The sequence below is a fragment of the Schistocerca piceifrons genome, chromosome 6 (assembly GCF_021461385.2).
Source record: "Schistocerca piceifrons isolate TAMUIC-IGC-003096 chromosome 6, iqSchPice1.1, whole genome shotgun sequence".
Taxonomy (NCBI): domain Eukaryota; kingdom Metazoa; phylum Arthropoda; class Insecta; order Orthoptera; family Acrididae; genus Schistocerca; species Schistocerca piceifrons.
The window spans coordinates 70,299,019-70,312,037 of record NC_060143.1 but is presented as its reverse complement, the minus strand read 5'-3'; the positions used below and the strand labels follow the sequence as shown (position 1 = coordinate 70,312,037).

Below are 13,019 nucleotides of genomic sequence, written 5' to 3'. Positions count from 1 at the left end.
CACTCGTTAGTCCTTTACATTCTTGTTTCCAACCAGATTTTCCTTATTTCCCAGTGTTCTTAGATAGTGCTATCTCTCTAAATTTTCTTTCACCAGAGCTTGCTCTATCAGAAGATACTATTTTGAACACCTACAATTTTTTTTATATGTGCCACTGTTGTTATTGTTGTTATCATCAACAACATCATCATCAATATTATTATTGTTAGTGGCAGGAGCAGCAGCAGCAGCAGCAGCAACAACAACAACAACAGAAGAAGTAGTACTGACAGTATTAACTTCTGTAGTTTTTAGTCAGTACTTGCTATTCATGTTCTCTATATGTACTGACTCTCAAATCATTTCATTACTATTTGTCATATTAAAATTATTGTTATTTTGTGGATGACTGTGATGTAAAAGAAATGCTACATGCATGAAACACTTGTCCCCTACGTGGTAAGCCCTAATGTTATCATCTTAAATAAATAAATGAAAGAGTAAGTAAAATAAATAAATTACGGATTTGCTGCTGTTTTGTGTTTTGTATCACAGATAAGTACAGTGGAGTACCTGTGTGTCTTACAGGCTGTGGCAAGTCATTGATGACGCTCTGAGAGAAGCTGCAGTCAACCGCCGTGTGGAGATAAGGTTGCTGATCAGTGAGTGGAACAGCACCAAGCCGTCAATGGATTACTTCCTACGATCTCTGGTTGCCATTAGCGGCTCTTACCGTGGTGTTACTGTTAGAGTGGTATGTAATTGTTTGTAATAGTTCAACAAAAGGCACAGGATAGTGATGGATACAGTTTCCTTTTCAGCATGTAAATATGAGGACTATTCAGAAACAAGGTTCTGTTTTCTTAATTAACGTATCAGTACATTAAAATGAATTTTATTATGTGTAACTTAAAGCTACAGATGTCAGCTATTTTTCTTTGTAACTCCCTCTCAATACTCTCATAGCATTCTAACACTTGTGAGCTAAGCTATGCTTGGAGATTTTCCTTTAACTTGTTGCTGTCGTCAAGCCCATCTTCAGAAACTAGTGAAAATCACTGACTGACTAGTCAAGGATGTGTGGGGGATGATCAAACAGTGTACAATTCAAACTGTTAAGCATCATGTGTGTTTGTGTAGCCTAATGTTGTTGTGCACAAAAATGATGCCAGCACTCAACATCATACATTTTTTGTTCTTAGTGGCTATCAAGGATTTGTTTAGGGTTTTGCAGTAAATTTGAGTTTTTTATTCTGCCCCTTTTCATAAAATTAACAACGTAACAATGAATACTCCCTTTCTGCCCTAAAACACAATTGTCAGTTTTTGTGAATAAAAACAAAAGTTTGGCAGCACTATAAAGGCTTAGGTGGCAAGCTGGTATAGCTCCAGTCCATTGATTTGTGTTTTGTTTCAACACTGATGAATGTAATACATGTTTAGTCTCCCATAATCCATGTTTAGTCTCCTGTCACAGCATGATTGAGGAACTGGTCTCCATCTGCACCATACTGCAGTAGAAACAGTAATGCAATTCCCAACTTTTTCATTTTGTGGACATCAGTCAGAAGCATTGGGACCCACTGTTGACAGACTTTGTAGTAACCAAGCTTATCAGTCACAAGTTCATACAATACTGCCCATGCTATCTGAGGGAGATGACTGACAATTCTGTAATTGTGACTCAACAATTTTTGTCAAATCTACCATTAACATTTGCAACAAGTTTATATGTCGCAACAAATGGTTGTCAACAAGTGGCACCATTTTCTTACAGCACTATCATATTTAATGTTCTGTCTGCACATTGCACAAAGTTCACTATGAGTGCCTATGGCTTTCATGTTTTTTGCATGTAAAAGATACATTGCAGCTTGTAATTAACAGGTGAAATTTTGATGACAGTGGCCAGTTTCATATACAGTTATCGCACAAACGGTAGTTCAGTAATGTCAGCAATTACTGAATTGAATTACACAGGGGTGCTGAACGCCCTCCACTATCCCCACACCACCAGCTAACAGACATCATTGTAATTTAGTATAAGAACAAATCTCATAAAATGGTTCTCTTAACAAAATATACTGAAATTGGGATAGGGAAGTGGCATATAATTTTCTATAAGTTAATTATGAAGGAAGGAAATTGAGAGAGAGTGGGACACTGTCATGTACGTGACAGAATTCAAAATGATGGACTCAGTTTTATGCTTTGGCATTTCATGAACTGTACATCATATGCGAGTGCTATAACTTATATTTGATCATAGGGACATGGAAGTTTATAAATGTTCAGTATGCTCACTTCTTGATGCACTGGTAACAGCCAGATTGTAGCTGGATTCATCCCACGTGCAGTGGCTAGTATATAATAGTACTGAGTTAGCAGCAACTTTTAAACAGATTATTAGGTTTTCCAATGTTGTTGCTAGACATGAAAAATAAATAGCTCTCACATGTTCATTGTGAGGTGTGATAGCAGAAGAGGTAGGTGACCAGGATGTAAGTTCTAAGTCTGCTTCCTGTACGCAAACTAATATATTCCATGTTGAGGTAGAAATTTGTTCAGAATTTAACAAACATTTTGCTGTCAATGGGGCAAAGCCTGCCTGTGTTTTAAACCAAAGTGCATTGAATCCATATTGACTTGAATATTAAGCCTGTTTTACAGCACTGTTAGGTATGTTATGCCAATAACTGTGTTTTTAATAAAAACAAGGGCCATAAACATTTGTTAGTGGCATGACTCAAAACTTGTTCACTTTAGGTAAATACTGTTCATGTTAAGGTGTTTCATGGTAATCTTGCTGTCCACAAATGTTGTGTAAATTGCATTTATTGACTTCAGTGGACTCTTACTTCATCATTAAAAATTACACGTGGCAAAGTATTATCTCCTTCCACATTTTCGTGTAGCTTCGCAAAATTCTACGTGTGATACATTGTCCTTGTCAAGAGCCTTTATGAGTTTTCATTATTACTTCAACAGTAAGTGGAATCACAATATTTGAGCTTTAACTTGCGCACATCACATTGATAGTATAAGAATTATGTTAAAAAATTCTTCCGATATAACAGGATTGAGAGAAAAATTTTCTCTTGTCTCTGCTGAATTTTGTACCTCATAGAGGTTTAGATAATTTATATACTTTTGTATGTTCGTAACAGCATAATTTATGTTCATCCAATATGTTTAAACTGTTCATTTTGGAAATTATGTTTGATCCATGACTGCACTGTTAGGGAAATTATGTTTGATCCATGACTGCACTATTAGTACTTGTGTACATCACATTCCATTTGTGTGACATCTGCTATAGCTTTTTGTCATATGTTGATGATACACTTGGAATCTTTAATTTTTTTCAGAAACACTTCAAAGTTTCGAGCACTGCTGAGCAAGCCAAAATACCATTTGCAAGAGTGAATCATAATAAGTATATGGTGACTGACAACACAGCCTATATTGGTAAGAGCCAACGGTTAGTTTTCTCCCTCTACCCAGCTCCCCACCATCACTCTACCTTGTCTCCCCCCTCCATCCCCCCACCTCTCTTGCTCTCCCCCTTCATCCCGAGTTGTCTTGCTTTCCCATCTCCCCCACTCCTGATAGTAATGCCAATCCCTTTGCACCTAAGTTCTTTTGCTTTCCCATTCTTCTTGTCTGAAAAGGTTATACTTAACACTGAGGTGACAAGTCATGGGATAGTGATATGCACATACACAGATGGTGGTAGTATTGCGTACACAAGTTATAAAAGAGCAGGGCATTGGTAGAGCTGTCATTTTTATTCAGGTGATTCATGTGCAAAGGGTTCACACGCTGTTATGGTTGCATGATGGTAATAACAGACTTTGAATGCGAAATGATAGTTGGAGCTGAAATCGCGGGACTTTAATTTCAGAAATCATTAGAGAATTAAATATCTGAGATCCATAGTGTCAAGAGTGTGCCGAGCATACCAAATTTCAGACATTACCCCTCACCGCAGTCAACAAAGTGGCCAACAGCCTTCACTTAACAACCAAGAGTAGCAGTGTTTGTGTAGAGTTATCATTACTAACAGACAAGCCAGCATGAAATTGTTGCAGCAATAAATGTCAGATATACAGCAGATGTATTCATTATGAGAGGACAGTGTGGTGAAATTTGGTCTTAATGGTTTATGGCAGCGGACGACTGATGCGAATGCCGTTGTTAACAGCACGACACCGCCTACAGTGCCTTTCCTGGGCTTGTGACCATATCAATTGGTCCCTGGACAACTGGGAAACTGTGGCCTGGTCAGATGAGTACCAGTTTCAGTTGGTGAGAGCTGATGGTAAAGGTTTGAGTGTGGTGCAGATCCCACAAAGCCATGAACCCAAATTGTTGCCAAGGCTCCATGCAAGCGGGTGGTGGCCCCAAAATGGTGTAGGCTGTGTTTACATGGAATGGAGTGGGTCCTCTGGTCTGAGTGAACTGATCATTGACTGGAAACAGTTATGTTTGGCTACTGAAACACCATTTGCAGCCAAACAACAGTGGAATTTGTACAAACGACAATGTGCCATGTCACTGGCCCACAATTGTTTGTGACTGGTTTGAAAAACGTTGTGGACAGTTTGAGCGAATGATTTGGCCACCTTGTCGCCCAGATGGCCAACTTGTCACTTTTGCGTGCATGTTAGCATGTCACTTCTGGGAACCTGGGACGTGCGTGCATGCGTGTTAGCATGACACTTCTGGTAACCTGGGACATGCCAGCCCCAGATTGCATCTGCATAGTGAATTGCCAATGTGGGCTGGTGTCCCAGCCAGCCTGGATGTGGTTTTTAACTGCTTTCGACACCTGCCTAGGTGAGTACTGGGCTGCTATCCACATCCTATCTCAGTTACCAGATTCAAAAATGTTCACACACTTTTTAATACTAATTAGCAGAGATCAATCTTTTACACAGGATTCTTGGTTCTTTTGTGGTCACTTGTTGACATGTTGCCTGTTGGTTTTTGTCTCGGGACCATCACAAATGTCTGCTGAAGGTCCCAAGACAAAAGCCAACAGGCTACTATATGAAATGATTTCTGTTTAAGGTTTGTTATTTGCCAATTCTAACAATATTAGTACTGTGACCACACTACTGAGCAACCTAAATAAAATGAGCAACAACATGTATATATTGTGGAGTATAAATATAAGTAATTTGTCAGTGTAAATAAAGGAAATGTAATAATGCTGATATTGTATAGTACTGCCTTTTTTTAATTTTGAAACTTTTTTATGCTTGCAGGTACATCAAACTGGTCTGGGGATTACTTCACAAAAACTGGTGGTGTCGGGCTTGTTGTGAGAGACAATGCCACAGAAGCCTCTTCACCTGAATCAAAGAGCAGCATCCGTGGGCAGCTCCAGGCAATATTTGAAAGAGACTGGAGTTCTCGTTATTCAACTCCAATTAATTTGTCTGATTAAAAGGCCTTTAATAAGGTCAAACTGATTCTTTCAGTAATGGAGAAAAATACGCTGCCAGCTTCCTTCCAGTGCTTCAGAATGTGATGAGAGCTGCATCTTGCATAAAAGCTTATTTATATTTATCATCAGTGTTGCCAGAGTGCAAATTTGGGTGATCGTCTTTCATTTTTACTGTAAACCAACAGACCTCAACAAATTATTACAGGCAAAAGTTCTTATTACTTCATACCACTTATTAGGATATCTGAACAATATAAGCATTCTAGTTGTTAGCAGTTTTGGCCATTTCATGTGGGTCACAGTACCTGCGTCTCAGTTGCAACGAAACCAAGATGCAAGCTATAAATGGCACTCCCCTTTGATTAATGTAGAAATGTTAAGTGTTAATTTGATAACAATGAAGCATTTGTGATATTTTAAGTGTTGATATATATATATATATATATATATATATATGATGTGACTTACCAAACGAAAGCGCTGGCAGGTTGATAGACACACAAACATACACACAAAATTCAAGCTTTCGCAACCAACGGTTGCTTCTTCAGGAAAGAAGGAAGGAGAGGGAAAGACGAAAGGATGTGGGTTTTAAGGGAGAGGGTAAGGAGTCATTCCAATCCCGGGAGCGGAAAGACTTACCTTAGGGGGAAAAAAGGACAGGTATACTCTCTCTCCCTCCCCCCCCCCCCCCCCCCCCCCCCCCCCCCCCCACACACACACACACACACACACACACACACACATTTGTAAAGGCAGTGTCAAGATTATGCCATTGCTAAACAACTTGAATTATCATATATAACCATTTTTCTTCCCTGGATTCTTTGGCGAATATTTAGTGTATGTGCGGATGGATATGTGTGTGTGTGCGAGAGTGTGTACCTGTCCTTTTTTTTTCCCCCCTAAGGTAAGTCTTTCTGCTCCCGTGATTGGAATGACTCCTTACCCTCTCCCTTAAAACCCACATCCTTTCGTCTTTCCCTCTCCTTCCCTCTCTCCTGATGAAGCAACCATTTGTTGCGAAAGCTTGAATTTTGTGTGTATGTTTTGTGTGTCTATCGACCTGCCAGCACTTTTGTTTGGGAAGTCTCATCGTCTTTGTTTTTAGATATACAGGTTAATCTTCCTGCTTTCCTCCAAAAATCGCCAGAGATCAATATGTGTGACTTTTGTTCGGTGGATGGGTGGGTGGGCGGAGGGGGTGGGGGGGGTGGAGTTGGAGTTGGACTTGGCTACCCTACCATTCTTGCCTCTCATTTTATGTGTTGTTGAGTAGTATTTTTTAATGCCAGCCATAGCTGTGATACCTTTACATTATAATATTTTGTATGTTGAGTGCCACTGTTTATTGCAGTGGTGGTAGTGTTCTTTTTATCAAACAGCTTACAATTAACTGGTTTATATTGTAAGTACTATGTTGTACAGTCATAGCGGGAATGATGTACATTACATGTGTTTATATTTGCAATTTTTGTTTAATTTTTTTTCACATTGTGTTGCTGCTGTGCAGCAATTCACTTTGCACTTGAGTCATAAGCATAGTTATAATTATTTCTGACTCTTTTACTATGACCAGAATTAGTAATTAATTATACTTACTTTTTATATTTTTAACACTATTTCATAAAATAAGAATATGTAGACAAAATTTTGTTTAAATTCGTAGATAATTTACATTGTGAAGGTAAATATACTGCCCACTCTGCTTGCTTATTATGAGCAACTTTTACAGCCTGATTCAAAATGGTGTTCAATAAATTATAGTGTGCTAATGTGTGATTAGTTGTCAATGTGATAAGTATGTGTCTGAAATTATGCTCCACAAACCACGATGAGCTTTTCTTTATTTTTATATTAACTTTATGGGTACTTTCTGGCAATATTGTGGGAAGTTCGTATCTGTTGACTAAATTTATGGTGTCATGGTGCTTCGTTGAAATCAATTTAAAGTCTTATGTTTTAAATATGAACTTTCCTCTAATTATTGCTATTTATTAAACTAGGACTAAAGTGTAATCCATATAATCCATACATGTGGTAACCTTCGTTAACACTTTAAACGACAGAATAGGTTTTTTTCACATAATGATGAAATACATAATTTCTGGGGGTAACAATGTATAACCCTTCTCAATTTATTATGTATTTTTAAATCTACCAATAGATATGGGTTCTAAATATTTGCCAAAGAATCCGGGGAAGAAGAATGGTTATACATGAAAATTCAAGGTGTTTAGCAATGGCATAAGTTTGACACTGAAAAATAAATTTTATTGCCTAGACTGTCTTAGCAGATTGAAAGCACCCTGTAAGTTCATTAGTGATTAAGAGGAATTGACTTGTCTTACAACCGTGTAGTAAATAATAAGGAGCAAAAGCATACTGTCAACTGAATGGAACTATGTAGGTGATTGTGTAAGGTTGTCACAAGAAAGGAACATTTGATTCATATGACAGAAGTTTTGAAAAGGTATTTGTGACAGCTCTCAAAATGGAGATCCTGTTTGTGATTGGTTGATTTAATGGGAATAGTCATGAACAAGATGGAGGTCAACATTCAGGAACTGAGGAAAACCCAGTAGAAGAAATGTAAGAGGTGACAGTGAGATTCTGAAGAAAAGGGTGTAAGGACCTTGCTTGCATTAAACAGTTTAGTAATAATGTACTTCATTGTTAATACAGTATGAACTACTGGTTCCAAATCCTAAATCAAGCAAGAGGGTGCAATGGTGAAGACACTGTCAGCATTTGGTAGCAACAAAAGTTTTCCATCTGTTTACTAAATCATTTGAGGTAAATGACAGATGGTTCCTTTGAAAAGAATGTGGCTGATTTCTTTCCCCATCCTTTTCCAGTGTGAGCTTGCACTCTGTCTTCGCTGAACTTTCATTGTTGAGATGTTACTTTAACCCACTTTTTGCCTTTTGTTTTTATTTATTTTTTTAATCAAGAGCTATCATTAGTGAATTTAGACGAAGTGCACTGTTCAGGATTATGAACCACTTTAGAAGACTCCTCTAGATCACCTGCAAACAGGTTGGCATAGAAGTCACATATGAGTGCTCCTGACAGCATCAAAATTTGTATGCAGTACTGTCGTGAAACCCAGATGTCATGGAAAAAGATATCCTCAGTTATTGTTATCAGAAAGGTGGTTGTGAATTGAGAGAACACCAATTGTGTATCACAGAAGGTTGGGCTTCAGTATTTTGGACAGCATGGGGATGGGTCTTGGGGTATGGGAAGACATCATAGTCAGTCACTTTCTCGGCTCAGTTCTCACACCAAATGCTCTGCTTCCCATGTCAATGCCAACTCTTCAGGACACCCAGATCCCCATTGTTAATGGTTGTTTTGTCATTGAATAGGGTTTCTGTTGATACCTAATTTGCTCCAAACTTCAATATCATCTAGGTGACAATGACTGAATGCACGCGCGCATGCCCACTACACACACACACACACACACACACACACACACACACACACACACACACACACAAAATTTATTTTCTTCTTCTTCTGTAACTTTGTGTGATTTTCCATCATGCTCAATGTCGGTACCTCTGTTTATTCAAAAGTCACTCCCAAATTGTGGCCAAGAAGAAAATTGACCACCCAGTGGCATAACAAGCTGCTGAGCACAACTTGCGGGAGTTCAGTGGCTGCTTCACAATCCCAGCATATGTGCAGGGGCATAGGTGTGTGCATGTGTCTTTAGATAGCTCTACACAACTGCTATTTTGTGCGTGGGGCTCCTTTACCTCTAAATTATTTCATTCTGCTAAAAATTTCCATATGCCTATCTCATCCTTCGGTTCCCATAACCCCCCTTGCACCTCTAACCCCCTGCTTCAGGGGTCACTAGTCCCTGTTTTGACCTTCCTATGCCTTTCCCTGCTCCCATTCCAGCACTACATATTTTTTCTGTCCCACCAACACAGTATTTGTCTTTTCACTTTTTGTACTTCTATCCTTTCCCCTCCCCCTCCCCCTTCCCCATAAGAGCCTCTTGACATTGCACTTAGCAGCCTTATCCTGTCCCTACCATGTCCCTGCATGTTCTCACAAACAGTGTAGCATCTCCCCTCACACCTGCCTCTTACTCTGCCATCTCTCCCCTTCCCCACCTCAGGCCTCCTCCATATCACCATCATCTTAAGTCTGACATAGTCACAATCAGACCCCAGTAGCCAGAGACAGTGGTCATGTCTGTATATATCTGTGTGTGTGTGTATGTGTGTGTGTGTGTGTGTGTGTGTGTCTATATATAAAAACAAAGATTCTGTAACTTACCAAACGAGAAAGCTTTGATATGTTGATAGACACAATAAAAAACACACAAACACACACATAAATTTCAAGCTTTTGCAACCCAAGGTTGCTTCATCAGGAAAGAGGGAAGAGAGGGAAAGACGAGAGGATGTGGGTTTTAAGGGAGAGGGTAAGGAGTCATTCCAATCCCAGGAGTGGAAATACACACACACACACACACACACACACACACACACACACACACACACACACACACACACACACACACACACACATCTCAGAACAACAACATTGTCTGAAAGCGCAAATATGCAGTATTTTTTGTTGTGCATTTTGGTGACCCAATGCCTTTTCTGTGTGGTGAGTAGCATTCCATCCCTTCAATAACCTTGTTATTCCATCTAGACTTTCTGCAGTTTTCATAATCAGTGTTAAGAACTGAATTGTACAGCATACTCTTTCTCCTACACCCAAGGCATTATCTGAACTGTTAGCATTCATTGTTAAGACTAGCGCATAGCCTATTATTTTTAAAAGTTATGCCTGTTCAAAGTTTACAGTTCAGATTTTCACTCCTTTCCAATGCCATCTGTAGCAAAACAAGGCACTGCTATGCTGGAATTCTGTGCACTTCTTCTGATTGCAATGAAGTCGAAGTCCAACACACATGTTGCCAATTGTAAGGCTTCTGCTTGCAATAACTTACTCCATTGATAGTTGCAGTACTTCTTGTTATGAAGAGTTGGGTGGAGTTCATTAAGCACGATGGATTGAGATACCCACTATTGATTTATTATGTTTTCTCGAAAGGTGTTACTGAATCGCAGTAGTAAAATTGTGCTGTGACATTCAAATGAAACTTCAGTCTTTGATGACAGTCCCTACACTTGAATTACTTTGCAGCTACACGTTATCATACAATCCAAGACATTACTTTTCTTTTTTGATTGGGAGTTGATGACCTACCACATATGAAGGCTTCACTATAATGGCTGACGTGTGATAAAAAAGAAGCAGCAGTAAAATTCATTATTGGGCCCTGAGATGCTTGATTGTGTGTTGTCGTGCCTCACAGACGTCGTGTTTGTTCTTGTATCGAACGAGATTGAGCAGTGGTGTCCTCATGGGTGCCAAGGTACCTTTGCTTCTTACTAGATCAAAGACAGAGATGGAGAAGTGGTCACCTTATACTATGTTACACTCATTCTTTAATGAGATTGTGATAGATTTTCTAAATTATTATGCAGTTTTTCTCCGGCAAGCTTAACTGCCTTGATCTCGGTTTGTTACTGATAGAAATTTCAGGGGCCAAAGATACTTTGTTCTTTAAATGTCATGTTAATGAATGAAATTCTGCATGATTAGACCATGTTCAAATTCACATTTTTCAGTATTTGCAGAATACATTAGACTACCAAGACATTTGACATTTTATTATGCTAGGTGATTGAAGACAACCACCATAGTTACTGCTTTTTAGCACTGTTCTCAAATACTCAGACAATGGAAACTCCATGTTGGAATGTCAACAATATAAGGAAAAGGATTAGATTGCCACTTGCTGTAAAGGTGATACCTTGAACTGTGGACAGGCACACCGAAAAGACTGTTACACTTTCAGATTTCGGCAAAAGCCTTCTTCACACATACATTCATTCACACAAACAATCACACCTCATGCACACGTGACTGCCAACTCTGGCAGCTCAGACTGGAATGTCCTCACATACTTCTTATATAATTCTGTTCTGCCTAACAATCAAACCAGAAAATTGCTTATAGGGCATCAATCAAGTCAAAACTACAGAACGTTTGATACACACTTAAGATTTTGTGAACATGGAATTAACCGCACATCCTCTATTACAGTGCTGTGATTTAGTGTTCTCACATTCACTTGACTTCTGCTGACTTCTATGACCCTTTTTTCTTCATTTTATTTATTTATTTATTTATTTTGTTTCCAAAACTATTTTCACACACTAAATAGTAGTTGTGTTAGGAAACTGTGGTGATTACATGGTTGGTGCAACCACTGGCAAAGCATTCTTGGTCCATCAGGGAAGTAAACTGATGTAGATTCATACAGATTTGACTACTGGGCTGCAAGCCAGTCAAAGCCAGTAGTCCGAGAATATTGTGTGTCTCCCACTACCTGAACATACTGTCAACAAGTAACTGTGTAGATTGCCACATACTATCTGTGGTGCTTGTTCTGTTTTGCAGGTACATACAAAGCCTTGTCAACCTTTAATCCTTCTATTATTTGTCAGATTTTATTAAGCCATGTAGGTGAAAAAAATCAGGTGCATTGATAAGGTAAGGAATGAGGTGGTTCCCCTCAGAAGGGACAGGATGATAGGACATGAGTTTAGACATCTGGTAGCTGTAGAGGGTAAAAGCAGTAAGAGAGAGACAGAGATTGGAATACGTACAACAAATAATTGAGGACATAGGTTGGGAGTGCTGCCCTGAGATGAAAAGGTCAGCACAGGAGAGGAATTCGTGGCGAGTCGCATCAAACCAGTCAGAAGACTGATGACTCAAAAAGGAAGTGAAACCTTATGCACGGTACTGTGAGGTGTGTTAACACCATTGCTCTGTTAGAAAAGGGCTATGAAATTGCTCATAAATCATTGTTAGAGATATCTCGTAACTGACACTACCTATAGCTCTTTAAGCTTAACTGGCAGTTTAGATTTCGTGTAAATTTCAAGTGATTCAGAAACTTTTCACACACCAATTACCTGAAACAAATAAGAAAGTTGCCATGTGTATATGAGATAACTGTGATATTATCTGTTGAAGTGATTCTTTTTAATGTGAGTGAAAAGAGAGATTTTTTGAGTGAATAAAAGTGTACTTTTTTCCTAATAAGTAGTAAAGTGATATACGGGTGTGAAGACTTTGTCTTTAAATTTTAAGCTCCCATTAATGTATGCTCCCATTAATGTATGCTAATTGTCTTTAATATAAGCAACTTTATTACCATTTAAATGCTTGATATTAGGTTAACTTTTAAAAAAAATTTTGAATGTGGTTTCGCAGTGATAACGAATTGTTCGTAAGAAGTCATTGTGTGCTTCTCTCTGTAAAATTTTTGTTGCAGTGTGCTACTGGTCAGAAGCAGACAGTGACTATTTTTATCTTTGATAATAAGAGTTTTCCTTTTTCAGTAATTTTTAACCATTGTCTGTGTGGTATCTTTATACTGGTATTTTAAAAACTGTATATTATGTGAGATGAGTAAAGTGTTTCATGTTTTGCAACTTGTAATATTGTCATTATATTTTTGTATCATGATTATCAC

At 38.6% G+C, this 13,019-nt stretch overlaps 1 protein-coding gene across 1 annotated transcript in view; it reads left to right on the top strand.

Annotated features, from left to right (window-relative positions):
* Positions 1-5,851, top strand: part of LOC124802987 (5'-3' exonuclease PLD3-like) — a 93,558-nt gene extending 87,707 nt beyond the window's left edge. Inside the window, exons 10-12 of the mRNA XM_047264087.1 lie at positions 568-733; positions 3,348-3,447; positions 5,250-5,851. Coding sequence (XP_047120043.1) covers positions 568-733; positions 3,348-3,447; positions 5,250-5,431 — 448 coding nt within the window. The 3' untranslated portion in view covers positions 5,432-5,851. The remainder of the gene's footprint in view (positions 1-567; positions 734-3,347; positions 3,448-5,249) is intronic.
* The last annotated feature ends 7,168 nt before the right edge of the window (positions 5,852-13,019 follow it).